The following is a 21,911-nucleotide window of genomic DNA, read 5'->3' on the forward strand; positions in this document are numbered from 1 at the left end:
TGTTTTTCAAACAGGTCTCTCAATACCTTCACTGCGTAGTCAAAGATTCAATACCTTGTATCTGAAAATCACAACAGAGTGGAATATCAGTATCTCCTAAGAGGAATATATAGGGAATTATATCGACAAATACTTTATGGAGATGATTCTTCATGACAAAACAAGAGAAATAGTTCTCATGAATCTGTGGGAGGGAAATGAGAGTTATAGCCGTCCAAAAGCGTGGAAAAGCTACACGTGTTATTTCGAATTCGAAAAATCGTGGAGCGGCAATTAATATCAGCGTGAAGGAACTCATGCATAGGGCATCCAAAAATAAATACTTCACCGATATGCACGGAAGGAATTCTCTACAGAACATAGTTTCCAGACATGCTCCCAAGATCATTCTCAGTTATGGTTTGGCTTCAAGATGGGCCCAAAATAGGCAAAAAGTAAGCCTTCACAATACGGAATGGTTCGGTTGGAGGTCGAAGTATTAGAGACTGCCACTACCACGGTCTCTTGTGTTCGGAATAACGTGTACTGCGAGGTTTTGTTTCACGCTCATACATGAATAAAATGTGAAATATATTGTGATAAAATACATCACATCATGCGTTAATTCGAACTCGAGAAACCGTCCATGGTGATCTCTAACTCCTCCGACCTTCGTCCGAAGCATTTCGTATCTACTGCTGTCAAGGCTTACTTACAACCTACTTTGAATCCACTTTGAAATACATAGGCCAGACTTGAGAACAATAACTGCAAGTGAAGGAATTTATTCTATTTGTATTAAAAGGAAAGAGTTGTATTTTTCAGTACAATCTGTCAAGTAGGATGGTTTTTCTCGGCTTACTGATTTTCATCCGTCTACATCCTTGCAACTTTACTAATGCTATTAGTTATCCTTTCTTCATCCTTTGCGTCCTGAATCCTGGTAGATAGGCCTCTCGCGTGTGCTAGAGGCCGGGAACTAATATATCCTGACCACTACATGTTCCTAGGAGACCAACTAAGTGCATGTGGGACCTGGGAACTAGAAAGAGGTCTACGCCCAGGAGCGGATGCAGCGAAATTTGAGTGAGAGTGCGCAAAATCACCTTTCTGTTTTGGTTTCTCTATGCTTGAAGTCAGAGCAGAAGTCTGAAAATTCTGTCGGGAGTCTAGGAATTGTCTTCTGGCAAATCTCTTGTGCACATATTGTAAATTGCTTAAATATGAATTTTTGGTTGGCGCATGGTGACTCGCTTTACACTGATATGGAGTGCCGTTCCACGGTTTCTCAAATTCGAAATTCGAAATAACTTGCGTTCGAATGTAATTTTTCCACGCTTTTGGATGACCTTAGCTCTGAAACTATGCCATTTTCTCAACACGTCCGTGAGGAATTACCTTTTCAGTTTATCGTATATAACTCAAAACGATACGAAGCACAGAAGTTGAGTAATAGTAGAAACATACTGAAGAGTTAGTAAGTGTCAAAAAGAATCATATTACTGTGATTGCACTACACAAATATAACAAGACACCAGTGGTGATGTGGGGATTCTTAAAACCACTTGAAACTTCAATAATAAATAAAAATGTATGTATCACGCCATTAACTAATACAAAGAGACGCTGATAGAACAGGAACAGGTCGACCACGTGAAACATTGGCACAAGCAGACATTAACGCCCTTCTCTAAGAAATTAGTAGGAACACCTTTAGGAAACAAAATATAATGGCAAGATAAATCAAAATTCTATTTCGTACCAGGTTATGTATGATTAAAGAGCTTAGGCTTCGTGATTACCGAGCAACCGGCCATAGACTTCATTTTTTAACAAGAGTTTCATTGTTGCCAGAGATATTTTCATGTTTATGGAACGTTAAATGTGTAGAATGGTGTCAGGCTGTATGATAGTATGGCTGAAATGTTTTAGAGCTGGCTTCGGTGAGGAAGTGCTTCCTTAGTACATGAGATCTGCAGTAATGCACTGAGGTTATGTGCAATGTAAATGTAGATTTCGGTGCTAGATACGGCAGTCCGGATTTTGACGTTTGTCTTACATAATGACAACAAGAGCAAAGAAGCTGCATGGGAGATACTCAAAACTCCCGTCACTGCCATTTTTTTGTTAACGACTAAACAAAAATTACAACTATATTTTTCATTGTAATGTTTATCGGCAAAAAAAAAAAAAAAAAAAAAAACACTATCATTAGAACTTTCATGTGTTGTTCATTTCTTTCGGATCCATCGGATACAGAACAATGTCAACAATGTCTTGATTGACCCAATGTGTAACATTTCTTTTTAATGCTTGGCATATTGACACTGAAATGTATTCACAAATGTACCGTGTTATGCAAAAGTGAACTAAGCGCCAAATTTTGAAAATCCACGTAAATGCGACGATTGGTTCCTGATAAGCATTAGAACGTTTTGCACAATCGAAAAGAGAGGGAAACCAACACCTTTCCAAAAAAAGAAACGTAATTTCACTTTTGATTACGGCTACACTAATGCTGGACATAAACCTTTAAACGTAATTTTCTCAAAAGTACGAAAGTGGCGCTTAGTTCGTTTTCGCATGACACGGTACAAATGTCCCTTAGGTAAAACTATTTTTTAAAAGAAAACATCTATCTAGGTAGATAAGAACGGAGAAGAGACTGTCACACTCTGACAAATTGCGAGAAAGAGTTTACGAGGCTAAACTAAGTGTGACCATAGTATTCAGGAATAAGTATATGTTGCTATAGTTTATTTATAAGTCGTATGTGTCTAACCGTTATGAATATATGTGACTTTGTTAGGAGTATGAGTGTCACCGTTAGGAGAATCTATAAAACGACAGAAATACAATCTGTAGGTTAACAGTTTGTTTATTTACATATACAGCACGTAAATAGAGAAATACTATTTCTCTAACAGAATAAAAGCTCCCAATTAATGTTAGCAACGAACAAGAAACTGTACCTTTTAGAGCTATAAATGAAGTTTCCTTAATTTCCTTGAAAACTAAGCATGGCAACTTAACCACAATTACGTCAGTTTATTCAGCTTGACAACATCTATAGACTGTTTTAGATATCACATTTCGAAAGATGCAAGAAATTAAAGTTAATAATAGTTTTGGGCTATGCCTCATTTAACCATACTACGAACTGTGTCATCTTGGTAGTGTCGTAATCAATGTTTCTTTCAGAAAAAAAAAAAATGTTCCGGAGGAGCACACTTAGTATTTTGAGGTGCACTGCTTGGTACTGTTCTTTTTATTATTAATTTATAAAAGTGTTATTTTGGTCTCCTCCAGAGGGACACTCTCAGAGTTCCGGGGAAGGGCAATGCCCCCCCGCAAAAAAAAAAAAAAAAAACATGTCTGGAAGAAACATTGGTCGTACTGAAGAGCTTCATGAGGGTAGTATAGTTCTCGCTTAGCATCAATTCTTAGGTTTACAAACAGACTCATTTTTGTTGTCTTTCTCGAAAACTACTGGTAAGCTTTTACACTGACGCATATCATTTTGGTCAGCCTAATATGATCTTTCTATATTTCATTTTAGGACAAAATTTCTTTCGTTAAACGCTAATACAATTGTAGAATTTCTCCGAAACATTATGTGATCTCTCTTGTATTCTTTACAGATCGGTATGTGATACTTGGCAACCATCGAGATGCTTGGATCTTTGGGGGAGTTGATCCTTCCAGTGGGACATCTGTTCTCTATGAAGTCGCTCGTGTTTTCGGAGTTCTGAAAGCACAAGGTATGTGACGTCATTTATTTATTTTCCATGCTATTAGGAGCGAAATATCAACAGAATACATATCTGAAGAATGTTTTCTCTTGGTTTTTTTTTTTTTTTAATGACGGAATAAGCTATGTTCCAAAGATGAATCTTAATCGAGAAGAACGTCAACAAATACGCTTAATAAAAAGATTGCGTCTCTACATTCATAGAGGTCGCAGAAATTTTGTTCAGTACGTCGTTAGACACTCTCCACGATTCAGCATCGTCTTCGAAGGTGTTCTTCATTAAATGGTTTAAAACTTCACTTAGAACAAAACAGATTCAAATTTCGGACCTGTGGTAAACTTCATTTTAGTTTCCCCTTTATAATTCAATATTAAATTCTTATTCTACAAAGATGTTCCATTCAAACTGTGTGATTATGTCTGAATGTGCTGTTCAAAAGTAAGTTGTAGCCCAATTACCATAACGTAGTCAGAGGAAACACTAAGCCAGTAGGAGTATGGTACACTGTTATGTTCTCTTGTAGCTAAAAATGGGTTCTGGCAAAGTAGCCTTCTGGCTTAAGAACTGAAGTAGCATAATAGGTTGGAGTTAGAATTAAGGACACCACATATAGAAGAAGTATATAATCATTGTATCATTACACAGATATTCATTTGGACCGATCAATTAATATACCTTCGAAATATACTGACCACCGGCTACGTTTTGAACTAAAACGTGGGTCTCTCGTAAGAGTCACAGGAAAAGGTTGAAAATATGACAATAATTTCCTGTTGAAGCTCAACTGGAAATTTTCTTCCTTCCTTTGTAATTTTAAATGGGAAGCGATTCAAAGTTAAATTTTTAGTTGGTTTACCACCAAACTCTAAGTGATCATGACTGATTTTGAATATATCAATGAAGCTGCTCTCCTTGAGTGGATAAAATTTACGCAAATTAGAAACCATAGGGATTTTGCCCACTTCTGATGAATCATGCGCAGTACGCACACCACCCTTGAAAACGATTGAGTACTATATTCTACATGACATAACAGCCGTCTGCTTATCGAGTCACACGACTTACGCATTATTGCCTGTATACAAAATCTTTTTCGACCTCTAAGTGTATTGTTCAAGCAAACTTGCTATCAGTGGATCTTCACGTATCCAGCAGAACAATAACAAAGCTCAGTTACCTAATTATTTAGTCAAGCATGGAGAAAGTTGCTACAATACGAAAGTCGCAGGCTTCAATTCCCTTGGAATTCATCCACTAAAGAGACTGGCCATACTAGACGAAAAAAAAAAAAATGTTGACAGTAAATCTTCCTATGCAGTTGAACATGAAATGCTACTAATACTGAGTAGAAATATCAGGAACTAGAGATGTATTGAATTTGGCATGTCCTAAATTCGGCTCGCCAAATAACATTCTTAGAGGATAAAGTTAAATAATCTAGAGAGATATCAGAAATATTATATTGTGAGATTGAGAACACAAAAAGGGAAGCGTCTTCAGTTGGAATCACATGACAAAGATACTTCGGAAAACGGAAACATGTGCTAGTTTTTGGAATTTCATTTGCCAGCGTCACAACAAGCAAATTTCTATACTGGATTAAGTCTTAGAGTTGTTGCGTTTGGCATCATGAATATTGTGTACATGTTATTAATGAGTTGCAATTTGTGTACGGAAGATGTTATCAAAAGTTGCAGTTTGTGGGTGGAAAACTTTAAGCTAATCAATAGTTACATATTTGGTGTGGAAGGTGTTGTTATCAAGTGCACATTAAGATAACAAATTTGTGCCTATAATTATTTACATCTAGTGCAATATTACTGTAGTGTTTTGCATTCATCCTAACCATATAAAATGTGTGAGAAAGGAGAATTGTTTATCGACCAACTGTATCTACTCACTTTACCTCATGTACCGACTTACTTCACTCCAATAATTGGGGTGAAACAGTTCATTCATTATGTTTCAGTTTTTTATTATTATGCAGTGTATTACATATGTATATACATTAGTATACATATATTGAACTCGAAATTTTAAAACCATTCTGAATGACGAACTGAATTTAAAATCATGTCCCTAATTTTCTCTATCAAACGAAAGTGCAGTTTGTTTATATAGGAAGGATTTTTTTAAAAAAGTAATATTGTGGTTGTTAATGTTACAGGTTGGCGCCCACGACGTACGTTAGTATTGTGTAGCTGGGACGCTGAAGAGTATGGACTTGTGGGCTCCATGGAATGGGTTGAGGAAGTACAGAAAGTGCTACAAACAAGAGCTGTCGCTTACCTTAACGTAGATGGAGGTATTGATGGTACGTATCATATTATTATTATTATTATTATTATTATTATTATTATTATTATTATTATTATTATTATTATTATTAGTAGTAGTAGTAGTAGTAGTAGTAGTAGTAGTAGTAGTAGTATTAGTAGTAGTAGTATTGCAAGAGTGAGTAATAAAGTTGTCTTAAACTACAGAAGTTGATTTAGTTATATTGAGCTGACTTTGAATGTCCCTCTCACCTAGTAAATGCCGTGTTTTCCCCATCGATTGTACTTTATCTGTATTTCATCTCTACTGTCTATTGCCCGGCATCGTAGTTTCCATAGCAGGAGACTGCGTTGCAGCTAGACCCTGAGTATTGCACCCCAATCCTCTTTACATGCTTTCCACAAGTCGGAGACCGTGCGGACTCGACGATGGGACAGGTCGCTTGAGGAGTCCGAAATCACAATAGTCCATTGGATTGGCATTTAGACCTTTGACAGCCATGTGAGAAGAGGGAATGACCAAAATTTCAGTTTCCTGTTCCATATAGCGATATAATTCCAATGATGTTTTCATCGTGTGATGAATGCTTTGTCTTTGTTCAGTTCAACCTGGTTCACTTCTTGTCCATACAATACTGAATATCATTCTGGTACATTTCAATCAGGATCTACCAGCATTGATTTTGACGTTTTGCTTCACATCACGGAGATGAAATTTTGCACCTGTACAAGAAACTGGCCACAATCTTGAACATTTTTGGGAAGCTCTCTCTGTATGTCATAGCAGGAACTTTAACCTCAGTCTCTGAGGTAAATCTCGCCTCATCAAGGACAACAACAAAACTTCCACGGATCACTCGGTTCCAGGGCATCCACATTGTTCTTGCGAACGATTATGAGGCGTAAATCCCTGTGAATCGCGTGATTGATTGTCGCCTATGATGTGCGGTATTTGCTGACCATCGCACAGTGTGTAAAAAGATTTTCGGAGGTCGACATACGCCGAAAATCACACCATAGAAGCAGTATCCTCCCCATGAGATGCCGGTTTCTAGCTGTTTGCATCGGTGTGGTGGGACTAGAACTCTGTGTCAAATATTTACATATAGTATGGTTCACAATGACTCCACCTACACGAGGATTATACACTTGACACATTTCTATGATGCACGACGCTGTGAACTTAGGGTCAGAAAGAGCCATAATAAACCCCTCCGAGAATCTGTTCAGTTTCGGCGGCATCAGACTATGCTCGATCACATTGCTCTACTCATTACTAACGAAATATTGTTGCTTGTCTCGTGACAATCTCATGACGATGAATTGTGCATACGCGATAAAGTTGCTCATTGAATTCGGCTCAATAACTGAATCAACCTCTGTAGCTAAACTCATGCATATTGCGGTAATATAGGATAATCTTACCAAAGAAATGTTTTATGTTCGAGTTATAGCGTTTATTTTTGTGCCCAAGAGAGTAAGTAAAACTTCATCTATAACTACATACTTCAGCTTAGTATTCTTATTGCATAATTTATTAGAGGCACGAATTTTTCGCAATGCGCTATGAAAAGAAATGCATCAGAATTAAGTAATCTTCAGGTTTTTTTTTTTTTTTTTTTTTACGTTTTATGATATTCTGTGTGTATTTTCATTGGTTTCCGATAAAACGCGAAATTGGCAGTTTTGCGCGAGATTTCTAATAATGCGCGAAATAACGCAAAATTTTAAAAATACGTTTTCATTAATTTAAAAAAGCCCGTTTTCCGCTGACGGAATGGTAGAACGTGGCATGAACGGTGCATTTTGGGTGATTCGGACACGGTTATAGAGTACATGTTGCGAATTAGTTACCGATTTTCCTTCAGTTTGATTTTAAAAAATATATATATAATTTTCTATAAGCGAATATTTCGCTTGATATTGTAAACTTCAATGTACTTTGTTTTTAGGTAATTAGTGGTTATTTCTGTAGAAATCTATGAATTAAAGGAACAGTTGTAAAAATGTCAAGGAATATCTTTTCTACAAGAGCTACAAAATCCGAAACTATTTGGAAAATGCGACAAAACGCGAAATATGAAAAACGAAACGCGACATTTTCAAATTCCTAGTGAGAAAAACTCGTGCTCTTATTTATAAGTATATTACAATAGTGAGTGTAACAACAGAGCAATTTTTACCAAATAGTTTATTTGCGTCTGTCTGTATATACGATTAATATAATTCTTACTTAACAAATCAATCACCATGGTCTTTCTAACGCTTATTTTCATCTTATATCCTTTACATCTTTTCCTCACGATTTCTTACGTTCTTATACATTTCGATTCAGAATCACTATAAGAGCTATATCATTTACACACCTAATTTTTCTACCTCCTACTAAAATATCGGCCTTCTTCTACCTTTTATATTATAGATATTAAATAGCGAATGACAGTATCCTGACCTAATTCTTCTTCCAATTACACTCTTCTATTTCATTTCCTCCTTATTTTAACTTATACTTGCTATTTTATATGGAAGTTTTTTTTATGGTTCTTCGGCTTTTGAATTCTAAATCGATAGAACTACACTGAGAAAAAAATGTAGGTGACGTACTTAAAAAGATAGGTTACATGCGTAATTCCTGTAGTTTTCGGACTGTAGTACAGCAGAAGTATAACTGAAAACACATGTTTTATAATACTTTCTGTATAAGTGTTCCATCCATACGTACTTTCCGTATGAAATAATGTAAGTGGTCAGGATCTCACATACAAATGGACGTATATAACATATAGCTGACAAAGGTAATATAAGTATATGTATGTAATACACGGAAAACCGTTAGATGTCAGACATCCTGCAACGGCATGATGTAACATCTAAGGGCAATGCCTATGTAGCATACGGATAACGTATGCTCCGTACTAATTTCTATAGTAAGCAAGAGGATACCGTATATTTGTACAATATACCGCTGTCCGGAGAACGGATTTTCTCTGTGTATCTACTAGATCCTACGAACTAGTAATTCCTACTTTACTTTGTCCAGTCTTTTTTAGATCAAAACCCGCAACCTGCACTTTCTTTACTTTATCTATAAAACTTCCACCGATTAATCTTAATAACCCCATATCATCTCTTGTGTTCTTACTCTTCTTGTACCCAAACTATTCCTCATTACCTTTCTGATTTATTTCTCTATACCACATTCTGTTCAATATTAAAAGCATATTTTTTTTTCTGTATATACTATGAGTAAGACTAATGGTGTTGTAGTCCGCACGTCTTGCTAGCTTCAATTTCTTAGCGAGTGTCATCGTTTCCGTCTTTAAAAATCTTTTGGTCACACTTCCATTTCAAATATTTCATTATGGAGTAGAAGCAATTGTTGTCTTCGTCTCCTATATTCTTAATCAATTCGATTGGTACATTGCCTTTCCATTCCTTATCTTGGATATCTCTTTCACAAAGACATCTCGAAGTATCGTTATCATATTCATAAACTTTGTTTTACTCTTCAACATCCAGACTACCAAATCAATTCTTAACCTTCTATAAGTTTTAAGTATATTCTTTCCATCTTTCTGAAACTTTGTTCTGCTTTTCAACTACAATTTTCTATTCTTGTCTATGTAGTTGTAATGATTCTTTGTTTCCACAGAATTGCCATTAATTTAAAAATCTTGTGTATTTTCTCTTCCTCCAATTCTTGTAAGCATGGGCACCCGAAGAAAATTTTCTAGAGGGGGAGCCATCTCCCTGGTTTCTATATTACGTTTGGTATTTTTTATTTGTATTAAGAAAATCTTAAGATATTTAAGTTGTTTTTGTGAACCAAGGGGGGCCGGGTCTCCCTGCCATCCTTCGGGTGCCCTTACTTGTAAGTGGACATGTCTTTGTTTGTAACATTCTTTCCATGCTCTGTCTGTTTTCCTTCACGATTCGTATCATAAATTTCTTTTTTATTCGATTGGTATTCTATAAGCCATGGTTTCTTAGCTATTTTTTTTTTACCCAACTACGATTAAGCCAAAAGGAGGGTATTGTGTTTGGCATGTCTGTATATGAGTATGTATTCATGTGCATTAGTTTTGCTGGGGAGCTCAAACGCCTGCACCGATTTCAATGAAAGAAGTATGCTTAGAATCGTGGTGACAGTCCGGATAAAACCGGATAGATGATGTATTTCTTTCCTATCGTTTTAAGCTAAAACAAAATATTTATTTCTCTTGCAAGGTAATTATTCTTTGGAGGCAAGTGCCTCTCCAATATTAAAAAATCTGCTTCACGAATCTGCCAAAAGAGTTCCGAATCCAAATCCTGACGAAGTCACTGCAGGAAGAACTAGCGTGTTTGATACTTGGCTTCATACCACGCCATCTCAAGAGGACAGCACCTTGCCAGAGTAAGCATATGCTATTATAGATTTAAAAATAAATTATCACTATTATTTGCTATAAAACCTCATCGCTTGCTAGTAAGATAAGTTTACTGAGAAGCGATGCTAATTCTAGTAATATTCGCTTACTAGTAATAATGGGCCTTATGCAGATCATTCTGACGCGTGATTAGTGCCATACAAAAGAGTTCGATTTAACATATGTTTCCTGCAGTAGTCAGGCCTTTAATATGACGCTAATCATGTCAAAATAACTCTGCAGAAGGCAGATAATTTTTATTGTTGTTTTAATCACAAATAATCAAAAGCTAAATTTCATTAAGATCATTTCGACAATACAATTTAAGAAGAAAACGGAACTATTTTGCGTTAAAAGCATTAGAAGACGTACGTTTGTTTGTTGAAATAATAATAATAAAGATAATAATAATTCATACAGTTAGGAGCCACACAGTCGTCGAAATAGAAAAAAAACCTGGACAAAATCCCAAAACTGAACTCCATCATCTGAAACTAACGTCTATAGTCTTTTAGTAGGGGAATGTCCACTCTATATAGAACAAATCTGTTTTTCATCCTGGTATCACTCGTTCATGATAAAACCCCTGTCGCAAGTGGATAATTAGCCGTCCTTGTAAAAGTACTTTTCGTGTGTGATAGTATGACGGAACTGTTACTCTTAAGTACTATATGTTGATAGTTATGAAATACTAAATATTGGTATTGTTCATCAGAACAATAGCAATCCTTTAAGGCCAATAGCAGGCCTCTGAGGCACTTCGTATGCGTACTGGGAGGATTTTTACAACCTTATACTCAATATCAATGCTTTGCTATATATTTCTAGACTTCTAAAATTTTCCTAGTAAGTCCAAGGTTTCGTTTTCACTTTAATATTTTCTGTGGTCTCTCAATTAACTATTTTTGTTAGAATTAGCTGCTACCACCTGCTCCTGGCAAACGAAGCGAGCTTCAATGAGTTTTTGCCCGCGGTCAATGCTCACAGAGACTGACTGCTAGTCCCGTTCTGTCGTGTCGTTTTGCCAGCTAGACAAGTCTTCGCGCACAAAGTAAATTGCTGGAGAATTTACCATACCCGCAGCTCCTCTCCCAATAAAAATGCTAAGTGAGGAAGCTAACAAGTATCGAAACAGACTTCCGCAGATATTGCGAGAAATGGTGCCGGAAAAAGTGTAGGTAAGATAGAAACCTAGACTTGCTACACATTTTTTTGCCATCGTCTGACCAAGTAATTTCATCGCTCAGACACAGGATGCCCTAATTCATAATATGCCCAACGAAATGTTACAACTTTTAAACATCCATCGCCAATTTCACGTTTGTGCACCAGAGACTTTTGAAAGTGATTAATTTCACAATCGAATTTTGTGATTTTTATTGTACTTGATTGGACCAATCCCACGGTTTTGTTTTCACATATGCGTGTTGCGAGATGGTTTCGTTTCTGTAAACATTTGTCACACGGAGCATAGGCGCCGACTTGAAGAAAATATTGGGGGGGGGGGGCACTGGCGCAAATCCCGAGAGGATGAGAGGGACATGTCCTCCCAATCTTGGATGTGCGGGGACAGTCCCCCCAATAATCTGACGTGAAAAGCTGTTTTGGGATAAGTGTTATGATTTGTGTCCGTCTGCCATAAAGGAATGTGAGATTGAATTGATTTCTCTTGGATTTTACCGGTACATTTACTTTTTAAAATTTATTTATTTAAATATTATTATTATTATTTACTTATTTTTGAAAGAATCGTATTCTGTAGTAGTTCAAACTGAACTCCGTGCTGTAGTGCATTTAGTAGTCTCATCAATATGTATTAATTCAACATCCGCTGCTTGGGCACAAATTGCAATAAATGCCAGAGGAGAATATGCCCCTCTCCTCATTCTGTAAAATTGTCTCAGCTGTAGGCACGGGCACAAATCTCGGGAAAATTGGGAGACATGTCCCCTAACGTTCGAACTGGAGGCTCTCCCAATAACCCGATTTGAAAAGTGCTTTTTGCAGGTAAGTGTGATGATTTGTGTCCGACTGCCTAAAAAAATAATAATAAAATGAAAAAAATAAAAATAAATAAATAAATAAAATAAAAAAGAGGAGGCGCGGTGGCTCAGTGGTAGAGCATTCACCTCCAGTGTTTGAGGTCCCTGGTTCGATCCCAGCTCGCGCCATGTGGACTTTGTGGTGGACAAACACCGTGCTCGTGGGTTTTCTCGGGCTTCTCCCGTTTCCTCCCACTTCCTTTAATCCACCATTTCACTAATCACTCATCATCACCGTCTCCTTTAGCCTAACCGGCATAACCGTGGAACGTAAAACTTAAAGATTTCATTTCATTTCATTTCCGACTGCCTAAAGGAAAGTGAGATGAAATTGATTTCTCTTGGCTTTTCCATTTTTAATGAAAATGAAGACGTGCGACTGTGCGGGATGCAACCTGATGTGAAATCTTATCTCCTCCTCACCCCTAGACCCTAGCACACGAAGAGTATATAGACTATCCTATGTCAGTAGAACCCATCTTTTCAGTAAACGCGCATTTCATCTATTTGTAGTATCAGACTAGGCATCTACTCATGCTTCGTAAGCAAAGAAAAGAATTTAATTGCTGGAATATTTTTCTCCGTAATCTTAAGGTTACATCTGTTAACTAAAGAGTATATGACATGCGTCAGATTTCTGTAACGATTCCTGTAATGCTATTGAGATTATCATCATTTTGCTCAAATAAGAGTATTGCTGCGTCATACATAATTTTCTTTCTTCCTAGTTTTGGGGAACTCATTATTCATATTATTATAAAACAAGTGTCCAAAATTTTAACGTGGATCATTGTTGATGCCTAATTGGAAACATACCAATTCTAAATATGCATGTATTCCGATTTCAGAATGTGTTCACGGCAATGATTTGTAATACGGATATGTACTACTACTACTTCATCTACATCGCCTAATATATAATATACTCTACATGTTCACCTCAGAAATCAGATTCATCAACCGTAATATGAAAATCTTTGAGTTTTATGTCCCACGGTTATGCTGTCTGGGCTAAAGAAGACTGTGGTAATGATAAATGAATGAAATTGTGGAACGAAGAAAGTGGGAGGAAACAGGAGAACCCCGAATAAACCCACGCACATGGTGTTTGTCCAGTACAAAGTTCACTTCGCTGGAGCATTATTTGAACCCGGGACCCCATGCACCAGAGGTGAACGCTCTACCACTGAGCCACTGCGGCCCCTTACCGTAATATGGGTTTCATCTCCCTTCCCTAGAATAAGTCTCAAATCTGCCCACCTCGCAATGTTGAGGACAACCAGTGGCGCCCTTAGGATTTTGTTTCGAGGGGCTATGCCCAACACAGGGAAGGAAGTGGGCAATTGCCCACCTGAGTTTGAGAATTAAATGTATTTTAATTTAAGCATAAATTGAAATTTTAATGGCAAGAATTGCAGACCGATAAATCCTATATGGTATAATACAAAAATTTAGGAGTGAATCTCACCTTTTATTCTATCCATAGAAGAAAAAGGAAGTATACCCTTGGCCTACCTAATTTTCCGGGCTAATTATTCCCCCGTTTTGATTTTTTAAAATAACAAAACGATATAATTTTTCCTTTGCTATAATAACTATAGTCTCGTTATATTGATATCTGCGCAAGTTGGTGTGGAACATCAGTTTCGCTTATCAACTCCTCTTAGTTTTGGTGTTACTGATGACGGCCGACTTGAATTACAACTGACAACGATCGAAAGTATGATAGGCGAAACGAAAGAAAGTAACATCAAGAAAAAGAAACAGAAAAGTAGAAAGGACGAAAGAAAGAAAAAGAGGACGCAATTCTTACATTATAGCACCCTATATGAAATTTGGCAAATACAGTATTATTTCTGAACAAAGAGCATAAGAAAATGGAAAGTCAATGAAATTCTGAAGGATTATTGATTTTTCTTCTAAGGTAAATGCGAAAAACTAACAAATTTATTACGGGGCGAGCTTGAGCCCGATAGCACCCTATACGGCACTGAAGACAACTCTGCTCCCCTGGTCCTCCACAGCATTGTTTTTGTATTTCATAAATATTTTGAACATCGCTTTTATATATATGGGGAGCAAACAATGAATACATATATCATCATATTCAGACGTTTTCTATCAATTGCTTGATGAAAACCCCTCCCCCACAGTATCTTGGTCCGCTCCATCTGCCCCGTTGCGAAATTCACGACCTAAATCAAATTTGCCTAAAATAAATTCAAGTTCAAAACTTGAAAACTTCACTGCAAGTTTGCGCACCACATTGATCTTCCCTTGTCATATCAGTGCTGCGATAGTGTTGGTTGAAGCTTCAGTGCTCTATTTAACACAACTTTGAAAGTGGCGTTTTCTATCGAATAAGAAGGCTGTTTCTAATATTGAATTAAAGGTACGACGAAGTTTACGACAGAAATTCTTACTCCTCTTTATTTTTCCTAAACTGGATTATATTGGGGGGGGGGCGAGGACCCTACCTTTAAATATTGGGGGGGCCAAAAGTGCCCTGCCCCCCCCAAAGTCGGCGCCTATGACACGGAGTGACTTTTGCTTAATCTCAATGTTTATGTTTACTGTATATGTAGTTAATCTTTACAGTCCAGAAACATGTTTATTTTGTTTATAATGAGATCTTTACTCTGCAATTTTAATATTACCACAAGTTTCAAATGTTTTTTTCATAATGACCCAAGTTGGCGTAATAAATCTCATTTTGAAAATGTTGACTTTTTTACGCCAGCTACATAGGCAACCCGCATCACTGGTCATAAACGGTAAATTATTGTTCACATTACAGCAGAACAATCGAAAATAGCTTAATGTGCCTTCAAAAATTACCATATTGATAAAACAAGCTTTCAATACGCCTGGAAATAGTTTCGTCGCGTTTTCTAGTCATTCCGACCACTGTGCGTCGTCTTACGTCATCTTTCGCGTACTCCAGGCAAAAAAAGGCAGAACGCAATGTCTTAAATGTGCTTAGAAATAAACAATCTCCTTCGTCACATATTCCATGCAAGATTATTGTACAGTATTTGCCCATTGCTGTGCATAGTATTGAAACACCTCTTCCTGATTAACATGAATAAATATCTTCTCATTCAAGTGGCATTTCTTTATTGTTTCTTTCAGAAAAAGTGCCCAAGGAGTCACATTTAGTATTCAGAGAAGCAATGCTCGTACTATTCTATTTATTATTATATTATAGACGTATTATTTCGGCCTCCTCCGGGGGGCAGTGACCCCCCCAAAAAAACCTGTCTGGAAGAAACACTGCATTTTTTTTTTTATTTCGCTGCGCCCGTAACATCACAAAAACTGAGTGATGCGAAAGAACATTTTAAAAACATAGTTTGTTGAAGGAAGTGATAATGAAAACACATCTGGGTCCTATGATCACTGAAGACATTTCTGTGAATTATTAGTGGAGGAAATACTTACATTCCAAACTGTCCCAACAGAATATAAACATGTACTTAAAATCAACTTCTGCACTGAGTGTTGGGCACATCATAATACAGAATATAACATATGTCTTTTTTATGTATTATGTTGGTTTACATTTTATTATATATGAATAGTAATGTATACCTATGCTCTTAAATACAGCATAAAAAAACACATTTTTCTATAAACAGAGCTTTAATGCACTTTCTATTATTCTTTTAGGTTATTTAAGTTAACCTGAACTTTCGTTAATACGGTTAACTTATACTACAATTAATTTGGATTCACTAGGTTTCACTCAACAAATTGTTTTATTTTGTATTGTAAAACTGATAGTTACGCCACAACAATTAGAAATTCATTCATTTCTTGTAAAAAAAAAAAAAAAAAGATAGAACATGATGCAAGCTGTTAAAGCAAAGACATTAATTTGTCTACAGTAGACTCTCGCTAATCCGGCCATTCCTTGCACACATGGGTGCCGGATTTGCGGAAGTACCGGATTATTTTGAAAGGGTCGGAAATTAATACTAGTTTAAACACATAGGAACTACACAAGCTGTACTTTATTAAATCCAAAGACACTGTATATTCATTTAAATAGAAAATTTAGTCGTTTAGTTCGTACATATACAGTAGGATTACTTACTATGAAACTGCCACAAATTTTTACTGTAAGGAAGTCACAATTTCAAATATGTACGTATAGCATTGTTTAACATTTTTAGCTAACAACATTGATGCACATGATAATCCATTGTTGTGCGCATCATTTCTGCTTGAGCGACTAGAGGCCTGATGTTGGCCGGACTACTGAGAGGCCGGACTATTGAGGGCCGGATTAGCGAGAGTCTAGTGTATATCACACCAGAGTTGTTTTTTTATATGCTTCTACCTAGCAGTTAGTGAATGTTCTGTGTAAAAAATATCCGATGTAACAACTCCTTTAAAATTATTTTCAGAGTTAAAGTATTAGGAAGTGGAAGTGATCACACTGGTTTCCAGCATAACACGGGAATATCCAGTTTATACTTTTCTTATTACCAACCGGTAAGTTTCTCTTTTTTATGATTAAAAAAAGGAATATCTGTTGCTGGGAAGAAATTAATAACATTACTATACCTGGGTGTTAATAGTCATGTCTCATGTTTCACCAACATCCGTTAAATTAAGTGAGTTATCGAATAAAGCTGTACGGTACATATTCTATATAGTAAATACATATTTTTCAGCAAAATACCAAATAAACAAAAACAGCTGCATATGAAGTTTGCATTATCTTCACTATTCCATTAACTATAGCCTCCATTTTCTAACCCCACTTCTGTAAACAAATTTAGTATATCATATAAACATTGTAATCTACTGGTTCACAGTGAGTATTGAATATTTTTATTTACAAATTCAGATTCAAAAAGTTATTACTATATTCTAATTAGTATTGGAGCTTATGAGGTCATATGTAAATGGAATAGAAAATACATAGAGAATACAAGAACAAGCTTCATGATCGGAACTAAATATCATATCGGGATCTCAGAGAATTAATAATGAAATTGCTATATTGGGTGTATTCGGATGTATTTTTTATTTGGTGTATTGCTGTATTGGCTGAATTTTTCATTTAACATAGAGCGTCTTAACCAGTATGGAGCCCAAACACTAGGTGCGACTGGAAAATTCCATCACTTTAGATTGAAATTCACTTATTTCCAACAACTTTCCTCTCTTTCCAATTTATTGTATCTTTACAATAAAACTCGGACTCGGACTTCTGATACACCCAGTATATAGAATATTAATACATTTATTAGAATATGCACTGCATATTGCACTATGTAATTGATGTACCCAACATAATTGTATTCATACTTTTTCGAATTCTTCTAAGGGGTTATTGAAATCAAAATTTAATATAAAAATTACTATATACAATTTTTTAGTACGTGCAAAAGAAGCCAGTAAACTCTTTAATGATGCTGAAGATGGTCTTGTGCACAATATCATTATGAATTTTGTAATTTATTCTTTGATAATGGAGAACATATCAGATCCAGGTAGTGAGGGCGTACTCAACAAAGGTATGATATGGACAGAAATGCAATTTAAACTTTCTTCATATGGTCGAACTCAACAAAGCGTTGTTTTATAAATAGTTACTACTTTTGTTGTTGAAATTTATTATTATTATTATTTTGGGTAGGTAAATGACTGTTAAAATTCATCCAAATTATGTTGGCACTCCGTGTCCACCCAACGTCGTGAGGATAATTGTGGAGCTATTTGAAAGAAAGAAATATCGAACTCAGGTCTAGAAAGCCAACATTAAGGGGAGTGAAGTTGATTTGCTGACCACACATCATCCCTAGAAACATAAGTTTCACAAGCCGGCTGATAGTCTCTTGCACCAGTAGTTACTATAAAACTTGGACATCTACAACCACTAGTAACGACACTTATGTGTGGTTCTGTTATACAAAAGACAAAATCTTTGTAACAAAAATGAGGATGAACTTTGACCACTTGCAAATATGTAAATGAAGTATATTCTAATACAGGAAAACACACCCATTTCGTCGCGTTTGTTTCGCTCATGCATTTGAGTATAATTTTCCTAAGCAACTTACTGGCCCCCGTGTTTTTGTGTTATACAAATTTTACCGTCGGACGATAACCACTCGAAATATTATTATTATTCCTCTTGATACAAAGTATCACGTACTACATGATTAAGCTAGATTCCTAATAATGACTAAATTTTTCGAGCGCAAGCTTCAAATATTACGTAACTGAAAATTATAAAACGGAATGTTTATAGAAAAAATAGTTAATGCTATTGCGAACAGATTCTAGTGGCATTTGCTATTTCTTTTTTTCTTTTTTTTTACTAAAAACAAATTCTACAATATTATTTTATTAAATAAACTAATAACTGTTTTCAAATCTCATCTTATATGCAGTGCGATCGCCAAGGGCCCGAGACCTGAGGGGTCCCGCAGAGAACACACGGCGTAGAACCTGTAGGCCTTGATCGAATTTTCGCGATCGCAAATGCTTACATGAGTCTTTCTACCAAAAAATGTTGCGGAAACCTAAGTTCGTCGTTCGGAAAAGAGTCTTCTCGGCCCCCCTTGCTTATATCAGTACGGCCCCATGAGGCAGTAAAACTTCGTACTTAGCAAAGGCCCCCTCTAGTCCGTAACGGCCCTTCGCGCTTATTCGCTTTCATCTGTCCCATTCCATTTCATCTCTATAGCAACGATATCCTTAGAAACCATAGTAAGTATATTAACCGTGTGTTGGATAAGGCTGTCACTTCATCGAAGAGAGACCTTATGAATGAAAGTCTATAGGTAGAGGTGACATGAGGAGGTCGCTAGACTGTGAGAAGAAGAAAGAAAGAAAGAAATATAAGAAAGGAAAAGAAATGAAGAAGAGAAGAAGTACAAAAAAGAGAAGGAAGAAAAAGAGTTGAACCTATTCACATAAAAGAATAACCTTGAAAGAAAACATTTACAATACATTTTTTTTTTAAATGTATATATCGTTTACTATTTTGACTTAACTGTTTCAATAATCACACTATCTTCTTCTGTGCAATGCAGCATTGAATATATCTAAATCATATTTAATTGAAATAATAATAAAATAATTAGATGTTGCTTCATACGTTTCATTGATATTGTTTCCAGTGTATGCCTAGGCCGGGTATTGACTCTACTTTCGCTCATACACCAAACTAAAACTAATTTCCACTCAAACCAATTATACAAATTAACTTTCCAGAAAATACAGTTCTCGACGAAAGGTCTGGGAGACTCCCATCACATTCACACACACTCACTCATTTCCATCTAGTGGCCTCTAATATGTATATTCATCATTGGGCTTTATATATACGTATACTCGTATATAAACATTGGGTTCTTATTATACTCATAATAATCATAATCACGAAGCCATATACAGTATATAGTCTCAAGTACTCGTCAGTACTATGAACACCAACTAATTCACGAAATAGCCCCGTCGACTCAATAGTCAAACACAATAATATCAATACGCCACTAACTATTTGTATTGTATTATAGGTTGTCATATGTACATAATATCACCGGGGAATTGTATGCATATGATATGTTATGAAAGAAAATACTTCACGAAAACTCCCGTTCCATCCATCTAAACTAATCCTTCTCAATGTTGACTAATCTCAAATAATTTTATTTATCATTCCTACTACCTTCACTACATATACCATTTCGAACTATATTCGATGCACTAAACACCTTCACCGTCGCATGGATCAGAAATTTGAGTGCGTACTTCATGACGTCATAATTGAGTTTAACGTCGCTTTCAGCAGAGATGCTATATGAGATGGGGCCTACTGATTAACATGGAATCCGAACCAGATGAGCTCCAACCGGAAATCGAACCCGGGTCGCCCACTCTAAAGGCGCGTACGCTAACTGCTTAGCCACGAAGGAGTTCATAACATCATAATTATTGGACACCCAAATTTGTATACTATATGAAGCGTTTTGAAAATCACTAACATTTATCAAGTCGAAATCACCATATCTGAAAGTCATAATAAGACCTACGCCAATTGTTAATGCTGTGTTAGGGGCTGTTCACATATTATGTAACGCTATTTTTGACCAATTTTTACTCCCTTCCTTTCCTTTGTCACACTTCGTAACGTATGGGCGAACCTCTCCCTCCCCCCTTTCTTACGTAACACTTTTTGACATTTGTTTTTTAACCAATTTTGCTTGAATTGGGAGTTATTATAATAAAGAAAAAAATATTTCTAATACTAGTACTCTGATGCCATTTAAATCCAAGTTCAGACCCGCAACTTGGAGAGGGTTAGATATATAAAAATGATCAAGAATGATCGATATTATTGTCAAGTCCATAGTTTTCTGGGTCGTTCAGATGAACAGTAACAGTTCAGATGCCGGTTAAATCCAAATTCAGCTCTATTAGTACTTTCTGCCCAAAATGAAAAGTATTCTCCCTGTACGAAGAAAAGGTATTCTGCTAGTTTATTTATAAAAATTGAAAAATGGAATAAAATTATATGTTTAAAAGATTACATATAAACCTGAGAATAAAAATAAAAATTACAGCAAAAAATCATGCGTTACGTAACGAAGACGTAAATCCCCCGTTGTCACACTTCCTAACGCTCAAGACCGAACCCCCTCCCCACTTTACACGTTAGGCAATATGTGGACAACCTCTTACTGCTGGTTAGTGCTACAAGCATAACGTTAGTGCTCTCACGTACAGAAGTAATTAAGAAGTTAAAGTGGTGTTCCTGGTTTGATGTGAAACCAAAATTGCCTCTTTTACAAATAACCTTTTGTGGAAAACAAAAGAGATGTCAATTGTTATAGGGTCCATACACTATCAGTTTTAACCGTCAGTATAACTGAGCTAGAAACTGAACTAACCGATGGTACGATGAATTTAATTGATAGTGTGTGAAGTATCGTCAGTTAATCGAGTTCAGTCCTTCAGTTCCTTCAGTTCAGTTGCTTTAGTTTCAATAGATTTTATGTGGAGTGGAGTTCTAAGTTCCTTGAAATACTAAAGCTCTGGAACATCCACTTCCTCATCTCCAGTTTCCGATTTGTTGGATCCATTTACTTTCCGCAGTTCTTCCTAAATGCCGACTGTACGTTGTTTATTTCTTAAATAACAGTATCGCGTGTCGCCTGAGGTTCCAACTCTTTCAATTTTGTAAGTAACACATCATCCACCTCTCCTCTTTTATACGTATTCGCATAAAGCACATGTTGCATGTCCCAAAGTTCGGGATGAGCATGGTAGGCTTCAATAAAAGCCAACAATGCCTCACTTTTACTAGATCCCATCATGACAGGACCTGAACTGAGAAAACTGTGTGTTTCGTTCTGTTAATAGCATGGTTATGTTAGCAGAAGACAGTTCGTTTGTTCAGTCCAAAATAACTGTTCTTCAGCCCAAATAACC

General features: G+C 36.2%; 1 protein-coding gene and 1 non-coding gene across 2 annotated transcripts in view; both read left to right on the forward strand.

The window, feature by feature from the left end:
* The window catches only part of LOC145663612 (N-acetylated-alpha-linked acidic dipeptidase 2-like), a 68,871-nt gene that overhangs the window by 33,502 nt on the left and 13,458 nt on the right, over positions 1 to 21,911 (forward strand). The window contains exons 9-12 of the mRNA XM_081729720.1: positions 3,621 to 3,740; positions 5,899 to 6,045; positions 10,235 to 10,403; positions 16,868 to 16,955. Of these exons, the coding sequence (XP_081585846.1) occupies positions 3,621 to 3,740; positions 5,899 to 6,045; positions 10,235 to 10,403; positions 16,868 to 16,955 (524 nt within the window). The remainder of the gene's footprint in view (positions 1 to 3,620; positions 3,741 to 5,898; positions 6,046 to 10,234; positions 10,404 to 16,867; positions 16,956 to 21,911) is intronic.
* On the forward strand, positions 12,516 to 12,587 carry TRNAW-CCA (transfer RNA tryptophan (anticodon CCA)). The gene has a single exon. It is a non-coding gene; the product is annotated as a tRNA-Trp (tRNA).

Source organism: Thermobia domestica, chromosome 11 (genome assembly GCF_964235325.1).
Source record: "Thermobia domestica chromosome 11, izTheDome1.hap1.1, whole genome shotgun sequence".
Lineage (NCBI taxonomy): Eukaryota > Metazoa > Arthropoda > Insecta > Zygentoma > Lepismatidae > Thermobia > Thermobia domestica.